Source organism: Meleagris gallopavo, chromosome 1 (genome assembly GCF_905368555.1).
Source record: "Meleagris gallopavo chromosome 1, MGAL_WU_HG_1.1, whole genome shotgun sequence".
NCBI lineage: Eukaryota > Metazoa > Chordata > Aves > Galliformes > Phasianidae > Meleagris > Meleagris gallopavo.
The window spans coordinates 14494672-14521830 of record NC_139404.1 but is presented as its reverse complement, the minus strand read 5'-3'; the positions used below and the strand labels follow the sequence as shown (position 1 = coordinate 14521830).

Sequence of the window (27159 nt, the reverse complement as noted above, 5' to 3'; positions counted from 1 at the left end):
ACCCAGAGCCATGGACTAGAGTGCAGGAAAGAAGCCCTGAGTGCATGGGCAGATAGAGCCTGCACCTTGCAGGGACATGTGCTGAGGTTCTGCTCACTCCATCATTTCTTGGTTTAATCATTGACTGAAATGTGTACAAACCCCCTTAGAGCAGCACCTCAGGCTCCTCCTGCTGCTCCCTGTGTGCCTGGCCATCCATTGGGAGCACACGGGGTACCTTGCTCATACCATCCCCTTCACCAGGAGAGGAAATCTGTGCTTTTAAGGGTAGGACAGGCTGTGGTCTTCAGACCAGAGGAGTGCCTTAAGGAGATGAGCACCATATGGCTGTCTCTGTACTCTAGGTCTCAGTGAAGAGTTTGTGATGGCATGACCTGAGGACAGTTTTCACCAGGAAACTTTGATGCTAAGATGTGCTCAGCACGTCAGTACAGACATCACCATCAGGGTTTGCTGACATCCTGAACTCAGGCACCTGCTGCTGGAGTTGCACGCTGAGGCATCAGGATGTTATTCCAGCCCTCTGTCTCCTTAAGATGTTTTAGGTATATCAGAGGAGTGCTTGCAAATGCTTGTGAAGTGCTTGCTTGGCCTCAGGGGCCTCAGTTCCTCCATAGGCTGTGAAAGGGGAGAAGGATCCTGCAGAGCAGCCCAGCCCAGCCCAGCCCTCCTACACCGTGCTCACGTCAGAGGATGCCACAGCTACCGGATCCAGCACTTACAGCTGTCCCCTGGAAATCCCTGCCAAGGCTATTCTGGAAAATGATCTGAATATTCCACAATTGTTCCTGGAAACACAATGCTGAATCCCTTCAAGATACCTGGGAGGAGAGCTCAGAGGGGCACACCTTGGCCAGAGCTGCCACGCCAGCAGCCCCACTCCCATACCACAGGTTGTGGTCTTCCAGAAATTAAGGGGCTCTGATATCTAGGCTCTGGTCAGCACCTCCCACTATGCCCAACAGAACCCTGGCAGATGCACAACAGAGGATTGCAACAGAGTCCTTCTTACTCATCTCTATTTTCCTACATTAATCTCTGCAGTCCAATCAGAAGCATTTGTCCAAACAAAGTTAAGCAATATCCCAGAGAACTTTAAGAAATGACTCTTATCATCCCTCCTGAGAGTAGACTCAATGGTCAAGGCCACAGTGAAATCTTACTTTTCTTGTAAAAGTTAACCGAAGTTAGTTATTAAAGTGCTGCTGGTATTTAGGGAGGCTCTGAAATGAAGAGCAGCACAAGATACCTGGGCTGCCTCTGAAGAATTCAAGGATATCTTTTTCTATACAATCATTGTGTGGTTTCTTCTGAAGAGTTTCATAGAAAACACATCAGGTAAGATTTTGGCTTGCCAATCAGGATATGGGATATGTGAAGTAATGCTTATAAACAAAATGCTTCTAGACATATTGTGTATTTTTTGTAAAATGTGAGAGGTTCCCTTGTGGAATTTGTTTGTATTTTTCAAATGTTTATATTGTGGAGAAATAGAAGTTATAGGTGTGTATACGCAGACTGAAAAGTGGGGAAAAAATGTTCATATTTAATTATTCTGTTGAAGTTATCAGATTTTTGAGTGCTATTTAGTCAATATTTAGGATAAATCAGTATAAGGGAGAAAACATGTCTCAACAATATGACATGAGAACATGCATTTCCAATAGTTCACAAATGCAAGAGTTCAGCAGGGGAGCTGGACTTCTTAGTTTGAGAAATGGTAACGCCAGCAGTGAGCGTGGGATCAGAGGCTGTATGGAATACAGCTGAACTAAGACCTTACTTTTGGGTTTGCATTCAGATCTAGTCTTGGTCAGAAGGGAGTGGAAGTTGTTAATCCAATAGCTATGCAGTGTGAGCTTGGTGTGTGGTGTGTGCCCCTTCTCCCCATGGGTGGGTGGGCACTCTACACAAGTAATCAGAACTGCACTGATTGGCATCTCCCAAACAAGTCCAAGGGCTTAATGATGAGAACACTCCAAAAAGGCAGCACACACCTCTCCTTTAGGGGATTTGCAGAGAATGGGATCCTTCACTACACTGCTACTTGCCGCAGTATCTATGATATCTCAAAAACATCTCAAATAATGGTGCACACAGCCATAAAACTGCCCTTATGAAGAGCACCTTATCTTTCTGAATGTAGCTGTGAAGAAAATGAGAGTGAGCAAGAGGAAAGCAATACAGACTGAAGTTATGGCAGCTGATAGCTTTGGCAGCCCAAGGAAAAAGGGAAGAAGATGAGAAAATCCAGCTGGCAGCCAGCAGCAGCGATCACAGAGCCACAGCAGGGTGAGTGCCCGAGGTCTTGCCTCTCCTGCCTACAAAGAGATGGAAGGCACCGCCCAGCCTACTTTGGGTATTCTCAGGCCTGCTGGGCTAAATTCAGCGTGGAGAATACCAAGTGGCATCACAGCCTCCAAAGCAGACCATGTCCAAATCCTTTTGATGAGACCCTCCAGGCGATGATCCAGGAATGCTTTTGCAGGACTCAGCCAACCACCCAAAGCTAGCCAGGAGGAGGGTCACTGAACTAGGGTTTCTATCAGGAGAGAAAAAAAGACATACAAAATACTTACACCTTCAACAGGACAAGTACTGATAAAACAAAGGCAGAAGATTTGGTGTGAGGAAGGAATCAAGGCTGGGCAAAGGACAGGGTGACAACTAAGGCATTCATGAAAGCTAAAGCGGCTGCTCAACTGGGCAAAATCTGAAATGAAAGAGTAACCCACACTCTTCTTTTATTTTTATGGCTTATAAACATTTCAAAGAGTACAAATAGTACATCTTATACCTTGCAATGTAATGAACAAAACTGTTCAGCAAGTTCCTCTCAGTGAGTGAGGTCTGAAGGACTGATACACAGACTGGGAAACAGAGCAATTTTACAGTCTTTGACTGATGAAACTTCTTCCTGAAAACCTATGTACATTGAGGCTTACCAGAGAAAGAACGAAATGAAGCAAGTTTTTCATTTCACTGTCATCTGCCTCTGGTTTTGGCACCAAGCAGAGGGAAGGTTGATAGTACACAGCTACAGGATCAGGATGTGATTTCTCTGGCTAGTTTTTAAAAGGCAGGATCAGGTGGTAAATATGTTATACTCATTGCCTAAATATGGAATCTTTTTGCGGAAAAATAGTATTTCCACAAAAAAAGCAGCATATATAAGACATTATTTGGGCTTGTTAATATTCACAAATTTCCCCACAATGAACTAAGAGAAAACCAAAACTGAATTTTCCTGAAGTAGGACAGTAACAGGCCCAGAGCTCAAGCAAAGCAGCGAGCTTCAGGGTGGGATTCACATTTTAATGCAAAAATTGTCACAGATAAACAGTTTTCCACCTGTTCATAGCAATGCACACCACCTTGTGCTACTTGGATATGTGTCCTGTGACACGTCCAAACATTGGGTGCACAGAAGCAGAATTTAGAAGTGCACATGGGCTGTGTCAGTGCAATTTAGTCGCCACACCTGGGTGAGGAAAGGGTGTCCCATTTGAGGCTACCAGCAAGCAGCAAGGCAAGATGGAGTGTTTGTGATAGGGGAGAGAAAACAGAAATGTTCTGTTGTCAGTGTCATGAGATGGCCAAGAGCAAGTCCTGTTGCTCCTGCCTAGGACTGGTACTGCATTAAATATTTTGTAGTGACTACGGTGGAGATAAATGTTTTCATGTAACTTTAACATGAGAAGAACATGAGGCACTGAGGGAAACATAACTGAGCACTGTGGACAGCACAGTGACGGAGCCAACTAATTGCTGAAAAACCCAGCGGTATCAACTGCAACCGACCTCCCATCTTTGCACGTGTAACACAGGAATCAGGCGTCCTTCCTGGAACACAGACACACTGAAGTGAGCTGGAACAAGGCAGAAGATAGTAGTTAGGTATGACATTGCAACAGCTGTTTGTGAGCATGAAGCAGAAGCACAGGGCGCTGTGGGAGCACCGGCACAGAGGCTGGCAGGGCCCTCTGGGTCCCTCTGGCCCAACTCCTGCCCCAGCTGGGACCCAGAGCAGGGTGCCCGGAGTCAACAAAGGAGAAGCAGTCCAGTCTACCTATGGAAACAAAACTTACAGAGAACTGCAAGTGCAACAATACCATGCTTTTTACTACTGAGTTCCTCATGGTCCAAGCCCTAACTCTGAGTGCAGGAAAAGATGGCTGAGCCATGTCCAGGCTCTGCCTTTTCCCCTTGGCTTTGTGAAGACTTCCAGCTCACAGCCTTCCTAGCTGGGCTCAGTGCTTTTCCCCAAACCTCAAAGTGAAACCATTGAGCATCTGCTTGTTTGTTCCTTAAGAAATCAGTCCCCTTGAGTGAGAGTCATCGGTGGCAGACATCTGACTCATGGATAAATAATCTCAAAATCCATCCAGCCCGCTTGTTGGCTGCATCTTCAGAAAAAAATGCTTCATGCTCCAGTGGAACACTGCTCAGCAGTGGGAGGAGAGAGACAAGAGGTCATCTTGGCAAAATGAAGCGGGTCTCTATCAGCCATCTGTTTTTTGATCTTCAAACGTGGGAACACTCAGTTAGGAGTTCAGTCATCCATGCCACGGCTACTCACCTCCTAATACACATAGAGCTAATCTTGTGCTTTTTTTCAGGTTTTTAATTGACCAGCAACAAAGAGAAGCACGCAGCAGTCGCCTTCCTCATCCTTTGAGGAGAAATGGTTGAACCTGTAGGCAACCACTATGTTGTCGCCAGACGAGTGTACTCAGAGAATTCATTTGATGAAGAGCATGAGAAATTGCACAGATACCATAAAAACTTCTGGGATCACTTGAAACTATATTTTCGGTAAGAAGATCTCTAACATGGATCTAAGAAACAGAATCTAAGAATGCAGGTATCAGATAGCATGCATTCTGTTCTGACAACATTCATCTCAGATCTCCTTGAACAAGGCCAATGAAAACTCATTTTTCTAGAGAATTTCGGTGTTCTTTTTTTTGTTGTTTGTTTGTTTTCCAAAAGAATTTCAGCTGCTGTTGCCTTTAAGTCTTCCTGCGGTTGTATCCCAGGCAGCCTGTCTTCTTGTGGGCACCTGGAGCACAGCCTCACCCCAGTGGTGCCAGAGGGACCCTGTAGGTCACCACATCCCACTGCAAGCACAGCTGGTATCACAGGTTGCTCAGGATTGTGTCTGATCTCTGACAGCTGACTTCAATCCTACCCCCTCATTTTTCCTCTGAATACCCTGCCCGTGACAGAGAGTTGGAACTCAATGATCTTTAAGGTCCCTTCCAACCTAAGCCATGATTCTATGAATACAGGGAGCTTGTCCTGACATGCTGAGACCCAACAGAGACATTCCGCTGGCAGAGCTGTATCCTCTTGTGTCTTCACAGTTGTTCCCCACAAAGGATCAAAAAAGTTGCCCTGCATATGTTTCCTGTGGTCTCGTGGCTGCCTGCATACCGCTTCAGGGAGTGGATCCTGAGTGACATCGTCTCTGGCATCAACACGGGGTTGGTGGCAGTGCTGCAAGGTAGATCCAGTAGCTCTGCTTTGACATGGCCCACGGCCCAGGAGGGAGGCTGCTGGTCAATCCCCTCACACACCTTGCCGTCCTGCTGTCTCTGCCCCTATAGGTCTCGCATTTGCTTTGCTGGTGAATGTCCCTCCTGGTTATGGACTCTATGCAGTGTTTTTCCCAATCCTGGTCTATTTTATCTTTGGTACATCCAGACATATCTCAGTGGGTAAGTGCAGGCATTCTGATCACCCTCGTCACCAGTGACTAAGTGCAGTCTTCCCCTGTGGGTCTGATGATGCCCTGCATGCAGGTCCCTTCCCCGTCCTGAGCCTGATGGTGGGAGGCGTTGTCACCAGGCTGGTTCCTGATGATGCTGCTGGAAATGGCACTGCCACCAACACGTCAGCTATAGATGAACAGAGAGTGATGGTAGCTGCATCTGTCACCTTTCTATCCGGGATTTTTCAGGTTGGTGATTAAATGGAATCATAGAATATCCCAGGTTGGAAGGGATCCGCAGGAATCACCAGATCCAACTCCTGGCTCCACACAGGACCACCCAATATACATACTGCCCAATATCTGTGTGTGTACCTGCATATGTACATTCACTGATATGAATAGCTGGATGGTGACTGGCCTTAAAGTAATGTCATAAGAATGAAGGATTTTGACTTGTCTTATCAGAAAAAAATGAAGCAGTTCCTTCTTTCTTCCTAATACGGAATCCCTAAAATCCCTTCCTAATTTTTATAGCATGAAGCATTGGCATAATATAAAAATATGACTACAGAAAACCTAAGACTAAAGAAGGTGTATTTTAGTTTTGAAATAAAAAGAATAGGTTCTAACTGCTGTAGCCTTTACCTTTATCAGTCATGTCCCCTGTTCCTAAACCTCATTGTTGTTTCCAATGACATAATTTTCCTTAATCCCTGACGTATGGGATTAGGTGAAGATGTTATTGTTAAAATTGGGTCCTTTTATTGCAGAGGTTGATTAAAAGCACAAGTGAATCTCACTAAAGTGTGGTCATTTGCATTTCAGTTGCTCCTGGGACTTCTCCAGTTTGGATTCATAGTCATTTACTTATCGCACTCGTTAATCAGTGGCTTCACAACTGCTGCAGCCATCCATGTTCTGGTGTCTCAGCTCAAGTTCATGCTTCAGCTGCCTGTTCCTGGATTTAATAAACCATTTGGCATCATCTATGTAAGTGCAAACTCTTCAGCATTTGCTAATGTTCTGAAAACCTGTGGTGTGTACCTATCTGTGTGCCACAGGGCCACGTTAACTGTGGTGGGCATAGCAGCACCCAAGGAGGAGAAACCCAAGAGAAATATGTGAGATGGCTATTAATATATGGCAGATCTTTACATTCCTCACTAGATACCATGTTGCTGGGATAGTTAAATAGCATTTTAGAATCATAAAATCCTTAGAGTTGGAATGGACTTTTAAAAGCCATCTAGTCCAACTCCACTTAAATGAACAGGGATCTACAGCTAGATCAGTTAGTTGAACAGCACCATGTTTCTTACTGATGTTGCAGACTTTGGAGAGTGTGTTCAGCCAGATCACCGACACCAACATCGCCGACCTCGTCACCTCCCTTCTCGTCTTGTTCATCGTGTTCGTGGTGAAAGAGATAAACGATCGCTACAAAGCAAAGCTACCCGCCCCTATCCCCATCGAGCTCATTGTGGTAATGACCTCTCCTCTGATTCCATGACTGCTCCATCACTCCCTGGGGAGCAGTGCTTTATGAGGTTGGCACTGTACTCCAGGCTGCCCTGAGCTGCAGCGGGTGGGGACCTCAATGGGGCAGCCTCACAGCCCACTGCTATTCTCTGCTGCCAGAGGGATGTTCTGAGGTACTTTCCATGGGGTTTATGAGCATGAAACCATCCTATGAAGTCGTTCAGTCATTTGAACACATCATGGATGCACATGGCAGAGTTGGGGCACTGTCCTGCCACTGTTGATGATGCTGGGGTTTAGGTGGGAGAGGGGAGGAAATGTTTCTTTGTGGTTTCTCCATCCACTTTTTGAATGTTCCTAATGGAGGTGGGTTTTTTTTTAAAATCTTTCAGACCGTCTTAGCGGCACTGATTTCCCATTTTGCTAAATTGGAAGAAAAATTTAAAGTAGCTGTTGTGGGGAAACTAGAAGAAGGGTAAGTAGTTAGCTTACAGTTTGCCTGTGTAGCAAAATGTTCTCTCCAGTTTGTCAGTGTTAGATCGGTTCAGTTATTGACCAAAATTGCCTACTTCATCTTCTTATCCTCACAAGGCCCCCATGTCCACTCCTCTATGGCAGTTGGACTAGGTGGTCTTAGTCTTTTCCAGCCTTAGTGATTCCACAATTGTACATATGGAGTATTTATCTAAATGTATAGAATATCCATTATCCAGAATATATCCAGGTATACCAGAAGTTTGGCATGAAGACTTAATAAGCGCACATTGAAGTAGAGAGGTAGGAGGGCAACTATTTACTCACCTGGGCACTCTGCACCTGTAGCCCCTGTGTATTAGTGGATGAGGTTTGCAGAGAAACAGCTATTTCTGCTCGAAACTCTCTGTTCTCCAGATTTCAGTTCACTGGAAACCAAACCAAACCAAACCAACAAACCTGAGAAATTCTCCCCAGGATCTGCAAAAGCCCCTAAGCCAAAGAAAAGGACACGGCAAAGATAAAGTACATAGCAGATAGCCTGAGGCTAACATGGCTCAGTACACATTTGTTTAGCTGCCTAAAATGCTTCAGTGAATTACAGAGATTTTTAAAATCTATGCATAATTGGAAGGCAAAACCACGTGTGTTCTTTAGACAAGATAAGCTGTGGCTGATCCTGGCCAACTAAATGGGAACTACTGATATAAGCTGAGATGAGTGCAGTTGGAGAGTCCCTGTCCTGATCAAGGATTCCCCAAAGTGTTACAGGTTCAGATTTGCAATTAATTATATGTCACACCTCTCCAAAGTACTCAGTTAAACTGTGTGAGCAGGACTTGCTCACCTGCTTGACAGGTCTCCTTACACACATCCTTTAAGAACAAAGATCTTTGTCTTTCAGATTCCAAGCTCCTGTTGCACCTGATGCAGGCATTATTCAAAAGTGTGTTGGTGATGGCATCTCCATTGCAATTGTTGGATTCGCAGTAGCCTTCTCTGTGGCTAAAGTGTATTCCATCAAACACGACTACCCAATAGATGGCAACCAGGTAGAGGAAAGACACAGCACTGTGCATTTGCTAATGGGAAATAAGTCATTTTAGGAATGCATTTTCTTGAATGCATTCCTTCAGGACTGCTTTTAAGAACAGCCCTTTTTTGGTTTTACTCCAGGAACTAATTGCCTTTGGACTGGGTAATATATTAGGCGGATCGTTCAAAGGGTTTGCCTCCAGTACAGCTTTGTCAAGATCAGGTGTGCAGGAGAGCACAGGAGGCAAAACGCAGGTATAGAAGACAACAGACCTTGGTGTCACTTAACACAATGAAGGTCTCTTTCTTTCTTGCTGACTCTAATGCCTTCAGGCACTTATTCATGGTGGAATTGTTCTTTCATGTAGATTGCTGGTATTATCTCTGCTATCATCGTCCTGATTGTCATCTTGGCCATTGGGTTTCTCCTGGCACCATTACAGAAGGTATTCACTGGCTTTACCCTGTGCTTCCTCCAGCTGGAGGACTCACTTGAAGTGTTCATGAACTTCAGTTGGAGACAAATAGAATTTTTGCAAAACTAGGTTCTTTCTCCAAGATTATGACCCCACTACATGGGGTCAAAGGGAAGGTGGGTGCTCTACACCAAACATTTTAGCACCAGCTTTTAGGTGCCAGAGTTGAGTGGGTTTGCTCACTGGCAGCTGCCTGGCCTTCCAGCTGCATTTTGGCTCTGATTGCATGATGTCTTAAGACTTAACATTCAATGTCGGCTTTGTTTGCTTCAAAATTGAGTACGTGTTGCTCTTCTCAACAGTCAGTCCTTGCATCCTTGGCTCTTGGCAACTTGAAGGGAATGCTCATGCAGTTCAGAGAAGTAGGCGTCCTGTGGAGGAAGGACAAATACGACTGTGTAAGTTGAGTCCCTCAAGCATTCAGAAATGAAGCTCTGTCAAAAAGTCACCCATTATGCAAACATGTTTAAAGGTTATCTTTATTTTCACACGCACCCTACTTTTCTACATGGGAAGTACAACAGTACGTGCCTGTTTAATCTTGCACCCCTTACTCATGTTTTCAATTTTATCACGCCTATTCTGAGACCATTTGCTCTGTTCACCTCTCTTGGAGACACTCATTTTCACCCATTTTATCATAACATACTAAAATACAGTTCAGTGTATAAAGTCAAATATAGAAAGAAGTTACATAAAACATCTAACTACCTTCTGCACTGGCTTCAAGGACATTTTCCCCCTTTCATACACTCCTGCAGTAGGACAGGTGGAAGTTACTTAGTAAATCCCAAGAGCAGCCCATGGCTTGAAGGAGTTGTTCCCAGCAGAAGAGCTCATGGCTGGAGATCAGGGCTTCCTAACTCTTGCACTCGGAAGACGCAGTCTCTTGCCTCTCTCATCTGCCAATTCCTTCTGTTCCTGAATGGATTCAAGCCTCAGTTTTCCCAGCTACAAAACAGTCTTTCACTAAGCAAAAATGTGCTTTGAGATCTGCAGTTAAAATACTCTGTATTATCTAGTCATGTGTGATTATCAATCAGGTTCATTCTCAGCAGCTCATTTTGCCTGTTTTGATGTCCAAAGCATATTTACAACTCTTAGTTTTACCAGAATACTAATTTCCTGGTAAACTTGCCTTTCTGCTGGATTTTTTATTGAGCACTTTATGAGCCACCTATGGAAGAGTCACACTTCTATGACACTAACCCTTGTGTGCTGTATAGAAATTGTCATCTCTAGAAGCACTTCCTGGTGCTTGTTGATGAGTCTGTCCCTGTTTTACAAGAATCTATGAAAGACGAAATTGCTTTAAGAAAAGGCATATGGACAGCTTGGACCAGACCTGAGAAGACAGCTCAGAGGCAGCTGTTCCCACGCTGGCCTCGTGGTTGGAGTCCCACTCCCTCGTGTAACTGCTGATGTCCACCCACCCTTTGCAGGTGATCTGGGTGGTGACCTTCTTGGCGGCTGTTTTCCTAGGCCTGGACATCGGGCTGGCAACAGCTGTGGCATTCGAACTGCTGACTGTAGTGATACGCTCCCAGATGTGAGTACTGCTTGGATGTGATGACACAACATCGCAGGGCCTCCTGTCTTAAATTAACCCTACTAGAACCATGCAGCAAACTGAGAAAACCCCAGCTGTCCCTTCCACCAGGTTTCAGCACAGGGCACAAATAGCTGTGTGTGTTTGTTTGCAGCCCGAGCTGCACCACTTTGGCAAATGTTGGGAGGAGCAACATCTACAGAAACAGGAAGGATTACACTGATGTAAGGAACCTCCCCTCCCTTTGGTCATCTGCTGAATTCGTGTTTCTGTAACAGATGCCATGACTAGTACTTTTGCTTTGTATGACAGATCTATGAGCCAGAGGGAGTGAAGATCTTCAAATGCTCATCTCCTATCTTCTTTGCTAATATCGAATTCTTCAAAGAGAAACTCATCTCTGCTGTAAGTGACTGGGATAGTCATTATGAACAGATGAATTGTGTGACAAATTAAGGCTGAATACAATTTCTGCATAATTAGTAGGTATGCAGATCAGCCCTACAACAAAGATACATTTTTCATGAATTACTCAAATGTCATTTTATGACTGTAGTCCCACATGTACATACCCAACTCTGAGTAGGAGAGCAGCCGGACTGGTGCTGAACAACACTTTGGCACCATCTGTAGTGGCAGAGAAAGGCTGGAGAGACATTGGTGAGCAGCTGCAGCAGGGTTTTGGAGAAAAACAGCTCAAAAAGGCATTGCTGAAATGTTTGAAAGTAGGGAAGCTTCAAGGTAGTTCAGGAATAGAAAACAATACCTTTCCTAAACAAACTCTGTGCCTGAGCCTTTGAAGCATCATAATTCATTTGGCTAAGAGTATTTATTCATTTATTTTTTGCTTATGTCATCATTATCCAAGAGATTATGGGTGCTTTCTAGCCTCACCATCACAATTACTTGAGAAGGTACTGGAATATTTGGCTCTACCTGAAGAACTACTCAAAGTGCTGCTTCTACAGGTTGGATTCAACCCACTCAGAGTCCTGAGGAAACGCAACAAAGCTCTGAGAAAGATCAGAAAGATGCTGAAGAAAGGAGAGCTACAAGTGACGCCTGTACGTAGGGCAACTGCACTGGAAGTGGGTAGGGTGGGTAGGAAGGGCACGGAACTGAGGAATTAAGAGCCAGCTCCCTGGCTCAGGGTGCAAAGGGGGGCTCACAGCCTCCTCTCTTGACTGGACATGCCATTGCCAGTCGCTACTTCATGGCACAAGCACATAAGTACATGGCTTTAAACTAAAAGAGAGTTAGGTTGGATATAAGGAATAAATTCTTTACTAAGAGGGCGGTGAGGCCCTGGCATACTGCCCAGAGAAGCTGTGGTTGCCCCATCCCTGTAGGCACTCAGGGCTGGATTGGATGGGGCCCTGGGACCTGATCTGGGGAGAAGTGTCCCTGTCCACAGCAGGGTTTGGGGTTGGGTGGGCTTTAACGTCCCTTCCAACCCAAGCCATTCTGTGATTTCAAAAATAGGATTTTAAATCGCTCCCACAAAAAATGCTTTTTGTTGACTTGTTCCAAAACTACTGAATCAAAGCGTGTCCAACCACTGACTTCTCCAGAAGATTAAATTCTTCTGGAAAAGATGATCATTAATGGATTCCAATGATGATTAAATGATTGGTTAGAGAAAAGTCAACATTTTGAAGCTCATCCAAATGAGAGAGAGGCAAAATTTTTCCAGTGTAAAGTGCAGGTGCTCCACCTCACGGGTATTGAGGGACATGGGTTAGTGGTACGATGATGATGGGTTGATAATTGATCTAGATGATAATAGTGGTCTTTTCCAACCTTAATGATTTATGATTCTATGTCAGCCTCGCATTGCTACCACCCTCGCTCTTCCTTACAATGCACTTCCAACCCAGAAGAAGCATTAACTGTGGCACTTGCCTTTGCTGTCACAGAAAGGCTTGATATGCATGGCTCACAATACGCAAGAGTCGGATGATGAATTAGACAACAATAGGATGGAGGAACTGGATGAGCCCACTGACACGACAGACTTGCCCATTCAGATCAACTGGGATGCCGAGCTGCCGCCAGGCATCGTTGTGCCCCGGGTCGACATCCACAGCATCGTGCTGGACTTCTCAGCAGTGTCCTTCCTTGATTTTTCTGCTATGAGAGTCCTCCAAAAGGTAGTTCCATCTGATGAGACAGTGATCACACAAAAGAAAAACATGTGATGTGCTGCATAGAGGTATTTCCACACGGACAGAAAAGTCAGTGGCAGCCTTTGAATTTATGTGAATTCAGATCTACACTTTCCATAGAAAATGATTAAACAATTAATTTTCTTGGAATTAGAGCATTGGGAAGCTTTACGGAAATACACGTATGAAATATGGCTTTAAATGTGGGGTTGGGAGCTGGAATTCCATAGTTTCATTTCTGTTCCTGCTCTCACTTTCCATGGCAGCCTTGAGCAAGGCAATCAGGACAACATTTCCCAACAGCAATAGTTAAGGTTAGCTATCTGTTACATCCACATTATATGGGCAAATCTATTTCCATGGGAATGAAATGCTCACGGAGTACAATGGGAAAAGTAGTTTTGCTTGAAGTCCTAGTTAGAAAAGTTTCCTCAGAAGCTTTTGGAGTCTCAGTTTCATATAAAGCCATACAGTTTCTGAAAGATCATCTGTTTCACTGTGGGTGCAATGCATTTAATACTGCCCCATTTCAAAGAGACCATTTCTTCCTGTCCACAGCCATTAGAGAATCTGTTTTTCCTCCAGGTCAGTGAAGTTTGACATTAGAGCTGCTTGCCATTATTAAATATACAATCAATACTGTAAACTGCTCTGGCTAATCTTAGTGGCTGCTATCAGCAGAATTATCAGTTTCTAAATGATGCCTGCTTCCGGTTTAACAGACTTTGAAAGAGTTTGTCCGGATCGATATCGACATTTACATTGCAGGAGCACATGGTGAGTACTTGCGTTTCCACCAGCCTCTCCACGGCTGCCCCGTTCCCAGTAATTCTTCCTGCCTCACTTCACTGCTTTCCCCATTCCCTGAGAGTTGGGAGATCCTCCAGTTCTATCTCCCCATCCTGGCTAACAACAGCTTCATCTCCCAGCACTCTCCAGCTCCCATCTGCGTTGCCCCAAGCAAGGCAGTGCCAATGGAGCTGACATCCCACTTCCCACACTGGCACAGAGAAACCCATCTGTTCTAGTCAACAAAACCAGGCACCTTATTTGATATCACTGTTTACTCTATGGACACACAAAGAATACGTTATTCTTTTGGCACTGTCAGGACCTCTGCTGGAAACTTTATTCTTGGATTTTGTTCCCCTGCAGAGGGCTTCCTGGAGAAGCTGGAGAGATGTGCCTTTTTTGATGAGGAGATCAAGCCATCCATGTTCTTCCTCACCATTCATGATGCAGTTTTACACATTTTGCTGAAGAAGGATATAGCCAGCTCCCCAAAATTAAAGCTTGCTGAGGTAATGCTACAGTTTTCATCTTTTTCTGCTTTAGTGCCTTTACCTATAGGCACCCAACAGCACTCTTTATATCCAGCCATATGCGCTATGCTGTATGTATATTCAGAAAGTTAAAAGATTAAAATTCAGCTGCCTCTGATAAATTGGGAGAATCCAAAAAAAAGGGTGAATAACTCCCAAGAGATGGGTTGACTGTGGGGTTCCCTTGGAAGGGGGTCCAAGGGCATCCATTTCCTAACCCCAAACTCATGCGTCCGTTGCAGAAGGGGAGCAGCAATGACTATGTCATCACTACCAGCAATGGACTGCGCAGTCGGGAGAGCACGGTAAGCCTCCTGCCTCCCCCAGTGCCACTCCAACCCCCGGTGTGTAGGTAATGTGGTCACCAAAAGCTGCTTGCAGGAACTGCAAGGTCAGATCCCAAACACATCTTCATTGCTGAGCCCCCGTGTCAGCCCAGGGCAGAAATCAACCCAGATGATTTATTGGTGCAAGCTGACTTGAGGCAAAAAGCTACAGGAGCAAGAAGTGCAGGGCTCCGCTGGCAGGAGCGGTCTACAGAGAGAAGGCTTCCTTCATGGATTTCCATGGAGCCTTTGGTGCACTGCCCACGTGGCAGAGATCCATCATTAGTCTCAATCCTACAAATGTCACAGGCAGAAGGGAGACTGGAGGTGTGTGGGGAGAAGGTATGAAAGATGTCAGACAGCAGATTTCATGCCCAAATGCTTTGGAGCAGTGAGGTTACATGCCACTCACCAGTGACTCCCTACCCTGAATATCCCTTCCTAGGGTGCCATTTACTTCCTTTTTTGTTTTTGTTTTTTTCCCCTACAGATTCCAGCGGAAACAAAATTTTAGATGTAATTTTCTAAATATAATATCCTCCAGCAACACAACATCACTTACAGAACGTGAACGCACACACAATGATGAGCGTGAAGACCAAGGGACATTTTCATTTACCTTAAGGATTTACTACAGATGATTATGTTCCAAATTTTGGAATGGTTTTGTTAGTGTCTCTGTATATATAGAGATGTATTTATGTACATACACAAAGGCTAAAATCACCTGTATTTTCTATTTCATACCTTGCTGACAACCTAGCCACACAGTTACAGCAGCAAGTAGCATTGGCCCTATTTGCATATACTTGTATATATACCCACGTTATTCTGACAGTTTGTAGACAACCTGTACAGTTATAGAAGAACATATGAATATCTGAGATCCTTTAATTTATAGTCTACTAGTTGGGAGTCACATATTTTCAGCTTGTATATAATTTGTATATAGTCTTCTCGATGGTTTACACAATACCTGCTCGATTGAGTTGTTAAACTTATTTTCAGCACACGACCATACACATAGTGTATGTACACAGTGACTGCTGTATCTACTGGGAAACATGAAGATAGCTCAGTAAAGACGTACAGCAAATTCAGATCCAAACACAACTTGTGTATTTGCTTTGGGATGCTATGAACTTAACTTCACGTATGGTAATTCTCCATTGCTGGCTGCATTTTACAATACCCCAGGAAGGCAACTCATCATCAGTCTGATCTCTTGCTGTAACACAAAGTTTGAAGCCCAAAATCTGGGCTTATCTGAAGAAATCTGCAATGAAACTGGCTGGGAGGTAACATTAAAGTGAGGCAGCTCCAAATACAACTGGAAGATAATATGAAAGTGAGGAGGCTTTGAATACAGAAAGAGGGGACTGTGAAAATTGAGGTCAGAATATCACTCAATTTCCTTTCCAATGCAGCCTTCAAAGAGACAGACTCCGTCAGAACAGGACTTGTCTTCTGACAGAATGAGACAGTAACACACCTGAGCAGCATGCTCAGAGGAAGCACTGTGTAAGTAAATGTACCATGTAAAGACGCCTTAGCAGTGGCTAAGAATTGTCTGTAGCACTGCAGAGTAGAACACATTGAAAGCACAACTTGTGTGACACCAACACTTCCTTTAGAAATGTAGTCAAGACAAAAACAAACATAGCTTTGCACAATCCTGTGCATACAGCATTGGAACTTGGAGAATCACAGACAGAAAGCTCAGACTCACTTTATACTTTCAATATTAAATGGCAATTCCACTGTAGCCCCCAGTTTCTAAGGTACAGTAGGACTTTTCTATGCAAATATGCACATTTTTTTGGTCAGCAACATCACAGTGCATGACACAAGTTTAGCAGAGCAGGAAGCACTGTAAGGAGAGAGGTGTGTTCAGATACGATCCTGAGAAAAGGCATTTCTGCAGTCTGGCTCCTGTGAGTGCCCGGCCTTCCTCAGCACAGAAGCCATTATGAAATGAACACCAGTTACTTCCACTTCATTTTTAAATGAACTGAGTTCAATGCTCCTTAGAGAGCAATAAGTGAAAAGAAGGGGGGAACCCCATACAGAATGGATACCTAACTCTCTTGGATCGGATCTAGAACAGGTATCACGTTTCATTTTCATTTCTTAAAAGGAAAAACATCATGCAACACGTAGGCATCAACCTTTATGTTAACAGCATTCTCAAAAAACCAAACCAAACCCTGAAGTACGTGGCCACATAATTGAGAGCATTTGTAAATTATGCGTGGGTGCAGACAATCCTTTCAGCAGAATTAGAGACAACTGAAGAGAAATTCTAAGGGAGCAAGCATTTGGAACCACGGATGGCTTCAGGCCGCCTCTGGTGTTCTTTACTTCATCCCATGGTGAACACAAACCAACAAACTCTCTTCATTCCCTATAAAGGCATTATCAAAGTGCCCTACAATAGCTAACACGTTCTAGGCGCCATTAGAGCTGCCTAAGAACAAAGATCTGCTTGGTAACACCCTGGGAGCGAGACTGCTGCCGCTGAGAGAAATACCAAGTACAAAACCACACAATCCAAATGTTTGCCTTTAAGGAAGGCCCCACTGGGAACCCAGAGGATTTGAAGGTACATCTCAGCACTTCTAAGGCTGTTAATCATACAATGAAACACTGTGTACACAATTTCTGAACTTGAAGAGGAAACTACCAGGTATTTTGAAAAAGAATTCCCCCCAAAAACCACACAGAAAGATTGTTAATGTAACATTTCAACCCATGTTGAAATCTTTTGACTTTGTACATATAGAAGTATCAACAGTTCCTGTAGCTCTACGGGGAACCCTAAGGCTTCAAGATGTAAATATAAAACAGATGTAGGCTTTCCAATGTGAGCAGCACACAGAAATTTGACTCAAGTCCAAATCCTGCTGCAGGAGATGACTGTCCAAGTAAGTTCTGAGACTTTCAATTCATCAAACAATTCAAGGTGTTCTACTGATTTTGGGGGGGGTAATAATTGAGTCATATTTTGGGGTCACCTTTGCCTCAAATATAAACAAAACCCCCAAATTCTCACACACCTTCTGCAGTGGTATACACTTACCTTTTGTGCTTTCTGATGGAGTAAGGGCAGCTGTTCACCTCTGAACCTCAGTATCTTCACATAAGAGCTTGGACCCAGGTAGGAAACCTCCATCTGTTGCATAACAAGACAGCGTAGTATCTAGCAAAAACACACAACACCATTCATTTCAAGGGTGCTGAAACGTTCCTCCTGCTTTTTATGAGCTACTGAAACAAAATAAGCAGCCATTTTTCCCTTCATACACACTAAGGCATGTAGTTTTCAGCCAGCTGCATCCTGTAGGACACTGCCCCAACCAACCTTTTCTTTGCTTGTTTTATTTAAAACGACTTATTTCTCAAAGTTAAAAGTCTGTGTCATGCTTTTATGATTTTTTGTTAAATTTGTGTTGAATGATACTTACTGCCATCTGCACACCTCAGAATTTACTTGCACGTTCCTAAAGCTGTGTTGTGCTGCTGTATTTCTTTGAAGGGTAGTCCAAAAGATTTGCCTGAGGTTTCCTTGTGACCAATGGCAGTCACGAACAGAGCAAATTTAAGGAATATTCGCTCAAGTAATTAAAAATACACACTTTACACACAGAACTACAAAATTACGGATGTTGTATTGCCAGAGCCCTTTGATAAAGAAAACTTTGAAGAAAGTTTTAATCTAATAAATTGCAAGATTCAGGCTTTGAAGATGGTTCATCTTATTTGAGAAATGTAAGAAATGACAAATCACAGAAAAACAAACAAAAATACAACACTGGATTTCTTCATCTAGAAGCACCGCTGTTAGAAATGTGGCATTTGGGAGAAAGACAACGACAAAACCAAACCAATCCAAAACAAACAAGCGGAACCAACCCAAACCAATCAGGTTCAGCACAGCATTGATTGGAAATTCAGATAAGCATTTCAAACAGGCCATACTTTTTTTTTTTTTAATCAGTTGGGGTCAGATTCCAACTGCAATGAGAGAACACTCACATCTCATAGTTATTATATCCAAGTGTGCTTGTAAAAACCAAATTTGGGGCCAAAAGAGCCCTCAGAGTCTACATACACTGCCATCTTTAAACCAAACCACTTACTGACTGTCCAATTCAGCCTGTATCACAAAATGGAAATAGATCAAGGATGTATAGCTTTTATTGTTATTTTTTGTATCTAGTTAAGGGATTTCAGGCCCTTTATTTCCTGCATCCAAATGGGAAGTGTTCCTACTACACATGCTGTATGAAGTGACTGAGGTTAACGCCACTTCACTAGAACTAATCCGCTTCTTTCACAGACCCAGCAAGCCCATTCTTGGCTGCTTTCACACCAACAGAACCACAGGGAAACAGAATGGTTTGAATTCAACACCGGTGAGGAGTACCTGTGAACAAAATTTTCTGAAGCAAATCTAGCCTGGAAAAACAACAACAACAATAACAAAAACAACCCAGAAACGAACAGAACATAATATATCCGCGTTATAATATGGCTGGATTTCTGATAAATTTATCTTGGTTTTGATACGGAATGAATTTTAAAAACAACTAACAAAAAAAATCCCTACCACCTGAAATGCAGCATTCACATGCCTGCTTCCTAGTGCCACAAATTCACCATAGCCTGAATTCATTATAAGTAGCAGCATATGTTAGTAAAAAAAATTTAAGTTTCCTAACTACTTCATTATGCTTCCCATGTGGGAAATGTTAGAGCCAAAACAGCGTCAAGGAACCATGTCTGTGTTAACTTCACAAAAATCCACCACTTTTACAACCATAGTTCAATTTAATTATTGTACACAGGTTAACAAAAATGTATCACAAGTGAAAACTAAACATTGGATTTAAACAAAAACAATATTCAGAATGGTACAACACATGTTCATTTTCTCCAGAAAGTGATATTACAAGTGTTCATCTTAGGACAATTAGCCACACTATAGACAGAAGTTCAGTTAAAATGCAACTGTGGTCTACTAAGCCACTTATTTTAGCACTACAGAATATTTGAAGTCAGAGTCCTACAGCCAAGGCTTAAAAATCATTAAAGATTCAAACCCCAAAACGTCTTACAGTCAAAATGACAGTATTTAAAAAAAACAAAACAACCCCCATACAATTAATTAAAAGGCTGCTGTATATAGTTTTATCCTCTTCATAGCGCTCTCTATTCGTACAATTGCTCAGATCACTGGTAATAGGGTCTGTATCTGGCTTGATCGGGGTGGTGCGGTCCAGCAAGAGGGGCCTGAGCAGGAGGCCCCTGCATCCTCGGAGGTGGAGGCGGCCCTCTGGGAGCCGGCCAAATCCCTGGACTCATGCCCCCCGGCTGCGTGAAAGGGGGACTAAGAGTTCCTTGATCTTCACTGAACTGTGGCAAAGAGTTAGGGTTATAGTGATGGGGAGGGGGGGCACTGACATTTACGGGAGGGCCTCCGTGCTGAGGGGGGGGAGGTCCCGGAGGAGGATGATTCATATAGGGCGGCATCTGGGCAATGATATGTCCAGGCGGCGGGGTTATCGGAGGAGGAGCAGAGGTCATTGGCGGCGGAGGAGCTTGGCTATACACCATGTGAGGTGTGCCTGCCGCCTGGGGAGGATGCTGCAGAGGATGGCTTATTGGAGGAGGCGGAGGAGGGGGCGGCGCATAATGTTGCTGCGGAGGCATAATATGGTGCGGGTGCGTTACCACCGGTTGGCCCTGGTACTCGGGATGATGATGAGCAGGTGCTGGGGCAGGCGGAGGCGGCTCTCGAGCGCCTGAATTCGAATCATCCTGAATAGGGACGGTTATCAAGTTGCTGTGTTTTCTGGTAGAGATGCGGAAGGTGTCCTGACTGACCGGGCGGGGCGGCGGCGGAGCCATGGACATCTCGGCAGGAGGCGGGCGGATGTCTTCGTGCGGTTGGTTGTAATGCTCGTGCGGCACGTGCTGTAAGGGAGGCGGCGGCATCATGATGTGCTGCTTCGGCGGAATGTGGCTCATGTGGTGTTTCTCTGGTGGCATTATGAAACGCTCCGGGATCTCAGCAGGCGGAGGGGCGATGGGAGGATGCACGGGTTCAAGAGGAGGACGAGTCACAGGCTTTCCAGCTCTCATATGGCGGTGGTTGATGTGAGCCTGTAAGTCTCTCTGTGACAGGTAAGTTCTCTTGCACCCTTGGACTATACTGCACATGAAGAGAGACCCTCGCACACACTGCTCGATGCGCTGGACGGGTTCGTTACAGCTAAATTAGAAGAGAACACTGGTTCACTGCCATCATATAGAGCGTGATCCGCAGGGCTTTCCTCCCCCCCCCCAGTAGTTTTTGGCTATTTTTTGATAATTATCAAAATTAGAACCAACATTTTCCCCCCATTAGAGCAACAGAACACATTTGGTTGATTTTTGAAGTTAAGCAAACTTCTAAAGCTCCAAATACAACAACAGAATAACATCAGAATTTCATAGGGTGGAAACTTAGACATGGCACCACCATCAGAAATTCCTTTTATGTTTTGGTACTCTTCAAATTGTAGCAATTACAGCTTATCTACACAAACACTTAAACACTGAGGTAAACGCCAATCTCTTACCATTTGTTTACTGTGGGATATTAAGCTGTAATTGAGTGGTGCACGAAAAAGCACTCTGCTACCTCTACCAAATGTACACAGAAGCGTGCTAATATAGTATCTGACATAAATTTTTGAAGTGTCCCTCTTCCATTTCCCTTAATAAAAATCTGAAGAGAACTTACCCAGGACACATCTTGTCTCCCTTCTTCTCATGTAGTATAGCACAGTCATAGCAGAAAACATGCTTGCAAGGTATCTAGAGGAAAAACAAATGGCTCTGTTAGACAACGTGTCATTTTGCACCATACAATGCCTCCACCCAGCACACAATTTCTAAGAATAGAAGTACTGAAGTTATGTCTGAAGCACTTACATAAGAATGTTGCTAGCAGTTCACAGCATCTTTGAAACAGAAACTTTCAAAACCAGTCTATGTTGTCACAGGCAAGGGTTTAGGTCTCTTTGATGGTTTGGTGCATGTATGGTTGCTTGGTTTGTGGAATTTGTTTTGTCTTTTAAAGAGCTGGCAAACATTTTAATTGTGCTGCAATACTAACACCGAACCTTTAGAGATGCTGCATATGCAATCTAATTGCACTTGTCTGCAAACAGGGAATGTTTTAAAAGCATTAAGAGTCATCAAGTCAGATCCCCAGGTCTGTTACATCACACTCAGATACTTAAGTTCATCTCAGGGATTTTGTTATGCTAGTTTTTGAAAAGACGTAAGAACAGAGCTTACTAACTTCATTACAAATTGTCCATTAACATAAATCTAAGCGGTGCAAGGCTGAGAACACACTAAAAACTTGCAAGACTTCTGTTGGTATTTTGGGGCAGGGGAAAGTGATTGCATTTGTTTTAAAGCTTTTGATTTTAGCACTTCCAAGCTTATCTGATTAAATCAAAGGGCAAAGCAAACTCAGCGAGTCAGGCAGAACAACTCAGTCCAGCAGTTAAGGCCCTGGTTCCATCTCAACACTGTTCTGCTGTTCACTCAGAGGTTTGCTGAAATCATCACCCTCTGGAGGCCCCACAGAGACACAGTAACACCTGCTACCTAAAGGGGCACTGCGGCCGCCTCTTCCCAAGAGCCCACTCACCATGCGCCCATACATTTTGATGGGCAACCCGCACTTATCGCAGAAATGGACAGGCGTATCATCCTTCTCCCCCAGCAAGTTTATCTAGAAGAACAGAGAAAGGGGAGGAGAAAGAGAAACATCACTAAAGCTTCTCACTGCAGTCATCACTAACCCACCCTTTCTGAATTACCAGACTGAAGCAAGACCACCACAAACATGAAGATGTATTTTTGATACATCAAAAGTAATGCAAGCGATTTCGTCCTAGTGGATACTTTTTAAAATAGCCTTCAGTTTGGTACGATTCACAAAGTTCCACCATTTCCCATCCATGATTTTACCTTATAATCCCAAAATATGGGTCCAGGGAATCTCCTTTGATTTCCAAACATTTCACCTCCCTTGCATTCGTATCGCTCCTCTTCATTGAAATCAAATTCTTCTGTGGAAAAAGGAAAGAGAAGACAGACACAAGGCAACACCACTTCCCTAACTGACACTGACTGCTATTACGTGCATGCACAAGTGAACATCGAAATCATCAAGACAGGCTGCAACACTCCATTCTGCCATTCCGCAGAAAGGTACAACCAAAATAGTGTGAATTTGTTTGAGGAATTGGCATCATTTATTCCTCTTGAGCAGCAGAACCTGGAAACCTGAAACAGGCTGTGCAGCCGTAAAGAACCTTGGACTCCAACACTGACCAAAACCTTCAACAGTGCTGCAGAACACTGCCTCACTGCAGAGTGAGTTGCTTATAGCAATTTACCTTCATCCCCAGCTTGTGTCTTTGCAGGCATCCTGTTCATAGCTCTGGGAGCCCGAGGTACAGGTTTGGTTTTATTGGTCTGCTTTGAGATCAGCTTTATTGGGATTCTTCTGCGAACATCAAGACCACCCAATGACGCTGAACTATTTGTTCCTTGCAAATCATTGTCTATGAAAGAAAAAGAAATTCTGTCATTTCTTAGTTACGAAATAGTTTCTGAAGATGCTAAATATTAACAGAACGGTTCAAAGAAAAATAATTTTCAAAGTCTTCTTTCTTCTGCTGCTCAGGTCACAAAACTGTTTTAAAAACTATGATTTTAGAAAAATCTATCTAAAAATAAAGTTATCTTAGAGAGATAAATAAAGCTAGTCTGCCATTTTTCCATAGCAGGAAAAAACATTAACTGCACAGCTCCTACTGCAGCAGTACTGAGGAGTTGGCTCTTTCTATGACCATGAAAACAAAGAACTCCTGCTGAGAAAATATTTTCACAATTTATATAAATTCATTTTTAAACTAATTAAAAGGAAATTAAGTTTCTGTCTACTCTTAAAATCATAGAATGGCTTGGGTTGGAAGGAACTTCAAGGATCATGAAGCTCCAACTCCCCTGCCTCAGGCAGGGCCACCAACCTCCACATTTAATACCAGACCAGGCTGCCCAGGGCCCCATCCAGCCTAGTCTTGAACACCTCCAGGGACGGGGCATCCACAACCTCTCTGGGCAGCCCATTCCACCCTTAGCACCCTGACATATCACTTACAAGTTCAGCATAAAACATTACAAAAATATTGGTGGTTAGAGTACATAGCATCCTTGCTAAAGTAAAGATTACCATTCCTCCTACAGGGCTCTTTGTCCACGTTTAAGACTGGCACCAAAAGAAGCAAGGACATGCCCAAAACAGGCACTGAGAGACAACCTGGAAGGAAAAGTGCTGCGAAGGATTGATGCACACCCCGATTTCTCCAGCTTTCAGCAACTCAGCCTCAACCTACCAGACAGCATCTCATTTATACAAAAATAAAATCACATCCTTCAAAACCAACCTAGCTCACTTCCATTTTAATAGAAACATACATTGACAAAATGGCACTTCAATCAGCCCTTTGCAACAAAGACTTAGACTTTTACTAAAACCCATCATTATACCCATATTAGACCTTTAAGTCTATATCTCTGTAGAAGGGAGATGGACACGCATATGAGACCACAAGTAACCCAGAAGGCAAATTCCACTCTGAAAGAAAACTGATACAGAACTTGGTGACAGCTCCACAGTACCTGGGCACTGACACAAGGCCCCATTCGGGCACTGTGCTCAACGCCTGCTGTAAACTGTGCCTCAAAGCTCACAGCTTCCCTCTGCAACACCAGTCGAAGGGAAAACAAGAAAACAAAGGAAATGGGGGGCTTGCTAGAAACTGCAACCAAGTTTCAAATCAGGACTGTGCCTCCACAGTCACTGTGCTTCAGTATCATGAGTGCCCATATTTCCTGATCCATGAATCAGATAACACCTGCTTTCCTCCGATCACTCCCCGGGCTGCACTGCAAACAGCAAACAGCACAGGTATTGACAGAGCAGAACATCAGAGGCAGCAACACCAACTCTGTCTTCTACACCTGTGGAAAACTTCTGTGTTTTTTTTTTGTTGTTGTTGTTTGTTTTTTTTTTAAAACAGGAATATCCCAAAGGACACCACACTACAGGCCAAATAAGTCCTACAGACCTCGGTCCATTTCAAGCACAGATAAACACACCAAACCCAAAGCCAGAACTCAGCCAGGCCGCCCGTTCCATTGCTGCCCAGCAGGAGCAGTTCAGTTCTGACCCTGTCCAGCCAACGCTCACAGCCCCGATGCCAAACCCGGCGGGCAGGCTTTGCTCCTATTTGCTCCTGCCTGTTTCCGGAAGGATGACACGCTCTGGTCCGTGGATGCACAGCCAGCTGGGTCACGCCCCTAAAGAAGCACAACAGATGTACCCCGATCTGTCGACTTGGAGAAGACAGAACCAGAAGCGATGCGCTCTCCTAGGCGATCACCTTTCAGAGCTTCTCTTTTTATTTCGGTATTTTAGGATTTATTAAAGTCCACAAGCGGAGCACAAAAACGATCCCTGATGCATTTATAACGCAACTTTTCCTAAGGGAAAAACAAGCACACCGGTAACAGAAAGCGGCGCGGGCCCCGCTCATCTCCCAGCGCCGCAGCCGAACGGAGCGCGGAGCAGCCGGCTGGGGGAGGGGACCGCGAGCTCCGCGCTCGGGGCACGGCTCAGGCCCCGCACCCGAACCCGGGGCCCCGCCGGATCCCGCCGCGCTCCCGAGGACGGGGCCGGGCCGCCCCCCAGCCCCGCGCCGCCTTCCCCGCGCAAAGCCGCTCCCCGGGCGGTGCCGCGGCCCGGCGGCCCTCCGCCTCTCCCCTCCTCACCATTGTGGTCCATGGCGCGGCGCGGGGCGCTGTGGGAGAGGAAGGGCGCGGCCGGAAGCGGAAGGCACGGCGGGACGGGCGGGGAGAGCGCGAAAAAGGGCGCGGCGGAGAATCGCCCATGGCACAGCGGCCCCGCGCCGGCGGGGCGGTGTGGACATGGCGGAGCCTGCAGACAGCGCGGCGGTGCCGCCGCTCCGCCACACAGTAGCGCGGGACTGCCGGCTCCCGGCGGCCTCCGCGAGCCGGGAAAAGAAGGGCGGCGACGGCGGTGGCCGTGCCGCGGTGACTGCCGGGATGGCTGCGGGCGGACCGCGGCCTCTGGGGGTGTAGTGCCGCCCGCACCGCGCATGCGCGCTGCTGAGAGCGGGGTCGTCCAATATGGCGGCGGCGGCGTTGTGAGCGGATGGTGGTCGGCTTGCCGTCCCTGCCGCCCGTACCGCCTCGGCGGGAAGCGCTTCCGTGAGATGCGGGTGGCTGACCGCAGGCACAGCTGGCCCGAGGCTGTGGGTCTCGTCACTGGAGATTTCCATAAGCCGCCCGGCCGTAGCCCTGCGCATCCTGCTCTGGGCGGTGCTCGGCGCTGGGGTCCTGCGTCCCTGCAGACGCATTTATCGTGACTAAGCTGCGATTTAAGCCTGTTGTTGCTTGTCTTAAATCCAAACGTTGGAGGGAAAGGGATGTGTGGTTTTCTCTTTGCTGCTAGGCAGACGCAAGGGAAGAGTGCCGCTCATCCCTGCACAGTGCATCTTCTTGTTTCCACGTGGTAACGAATTCACAAAGAGTGAAAAAATGCAGATGTGCGCAGTTTTTTTTCAATATGCACACCTTTATTTTTTAGTCAGTGGATACAACTGCCTTCAATACACAGCTTTGTAAAACGGTAATAAAGTGTACCTTCAAATTTAGTACCTGATACGCAAAGGCTATAGTAATACTCAAAATGCATACAAAAATGTCACCTCATCATTCTACTGGGAAAAAAAAAAAAAAACAGCATGTCTAGTTGCATTACTTAGGGCTGTTTGAATTAATACAGTGTTGTATAGAATTTCAGCTTTAATTGGGTATCCTTCATCCAATGGATGCACACACACAGCACGAGGAAGCACACAGTCCCTGTTGCTCTGACAGGTGTGTGAATGCCCCCTGCACGTGTCTCAGTGCTCTGTGTAAATGCAGGCCTTGTGTGGAACACTAATGTTCAGGACAGGTCAAGTACTTTGTACTTGTACTCAGTTAAACTGAGAACGCTACTATACCTTGAAGAAATACACAGTCCAGGAATGAGAGTACAATAGAATGGCTTGGGTTGGAAGGACCATTAATCTCCAACCCCCCGCATGCTGGGCCGCCAACCTCCACATTTAATACTAGACCAGGCTGCCCAGGGCACCATCCAACCTGGTCTGGAACACCTCCAGGGACAGGGCATCCACGACCTCTCTGGGCAGCCTGTTCCAGCACCTCACCACTCTCTCTGTAAAGAACTTCCTCCTGACATCCAACCTAAGTCTTCCCTCCTTAAAGCCATTTTCCCTTGTCCTGCAGTTATCTATCCTTTCAAAGAGTCGATTTCCCTCCTCTTTATAGGCTCCCTTTAGGTACTGAAGACTGCAATAAGGTCACCCCACAGCCTTCTCTTTTCCAAGGCCAGCTCCCTCAGCCTGCCTTCATACAGGAGGTGCTCCAGCCCTCTGATCATCTTTGTGGCCCTC

General features: G+C 45.1%; 2 protein-coding genes across 6 annotated transcripts; one reads left to right on the top strand and one right to left on the bottom strand.

Annotated features, from left to right (window-relative positions):
• Positions 1-1183: 1183 nt before the first annotated feature.
• SLC26A3 (solute carrier family 26 member 3) lies at positions 1184-18017 on the top strand. Of its 2 annotated transcripts, XM_003201913.5 has the most exons (21): positions 1184-1338; positions 4620-4815; positions 5367-5506; positions 5610-5720; positions 5805-5962; positions 6542-6706; positions 7047-7199; positions 7588-7670; positions 8574-8721; positions 8846-8959; positions 9073-9150; positions 9483-9578; positions 10623-10729; positions 10884-10953; positions 11042-11134; positions 11698-11793; positions 12646-12879; positions 13617-13671; positions 14050-14195; positions 14459-14521; positions 15033-18017. In XM_003201913.5, exons 2-21 carry the CDS (start codon positions 4685-4687, stop codon positions 15054-15056), a joined length of 2265 nt encoding a protein of 754 aa, XP_003201961.1. In that variant the 5' UTR covers positions 1184-1338; positions 4620-4684; the 3' UTR covers positions 15057-18017. The 2 variants fall into 2 exon arrangements, with proteins under 2 accessions (XP_003201961.1, XP_085073478.1); XM_085217352.1 differs by lacking the exons at positions 14050-14195; positions 14459-14521; positions 15033-18017 and having other exon boundaries at positions 13617-14032.
• A 1335-nt stretch (positions 18018-19352) lies between these two features.
• On the bottom strand, positions 19353-25747 carry CBLL1 (Cbl proto-oncogene like 1). 4 transcript variants are annotated; one of them, XM_085217387.1, is made up of 7 exons: positions 25445-25462; positions 24997-25156; positions 23005-23172; positions 22574-22674; positions 22251-22334; positions 21330-21403; positions 19353-20816 (listed from the first exon to the last, which is right to left on the bottom strand). In XM_085217387.1, the coding sequence occupies exons 3-7, from the start codon at positions 23042-23044 to the stop codon at positions 19775-19777; spliced, it is 1341 nt and encodes a 446-aa protein (XP_085073513.1). In that variant the 5' UTR covers positions 23045-23172; positions 24997-25156; positions 25445-25462; the 3' UTR covers positions 19353-19774. The 4 variants fall into 4 exon arrangements, with proteins under 4 accessions (XP_085073513.1, XP_085073496.1, XP_085073500.1 ...); XM_085217370.1 differs by lacking the exon at positions 24997-25156 and having other exon boundaries at positions 25445-25747; XM_085217374.1 differs by lacking the exon at positions 24997-25156 and having other exon boundaries at positions 22574-22671; positions 25445-25746.
• Positions 25748-27159: the final 1412 nt, after the last annotated feature.

What these genes read in the sequence shown, in the direction of transcription:
- SLC26A3 (XM_085217352.1), top strand. Translation starts at nt 4,685, where the DNA reads ATGGTTGAACCTGTAGGCAACCACTATGTTGTCGCCAGACGAGTGTAC. An exon ending in GGAAGGACAAATACGACTGT is followed by an intron (nt 9,579 to 10,622) that starts GTAAGTTGAGTC and finishes CACCCTTTGCAG; the next exon opens with GTGATCTGGGTGGTGACCTT. An exon ending in AAGAGAAACTCATCTCTGCT is followed by an intron (nt 11,135 to 11,697) that starts GTAAGTGACTGG and finishes CTGCTTCTACAG; the next exon opens with GTTGGATTCAACCCACTCAG.
- CBLL1 (XM_010722404.4), bottom strand. Translation starts at nt 23,904, where the DNA reads ATGTCCTTGCTTCTTTTGGTGCCAGTCTTAAACGTGGACAAAGAGCCC. An exon ending in CCATATTTTGGGATTATAAG is followed by an intron (nt 22,335 to 22,573) that starts GTAAAATCATGG and finishes CTGTTCTTCTAG; the next exon opens with ATAAACTTGCTGGGGGAGAA. An exon ending in TCAAAATGTATGGGCGCATG is followed by an intron (nt 21,404 to 22,250) that starts GTGAGTGGGCTC and finishes TTTTTCCTCTAG; the next exon opens with ATACCTTGCAAGCATGTTTT.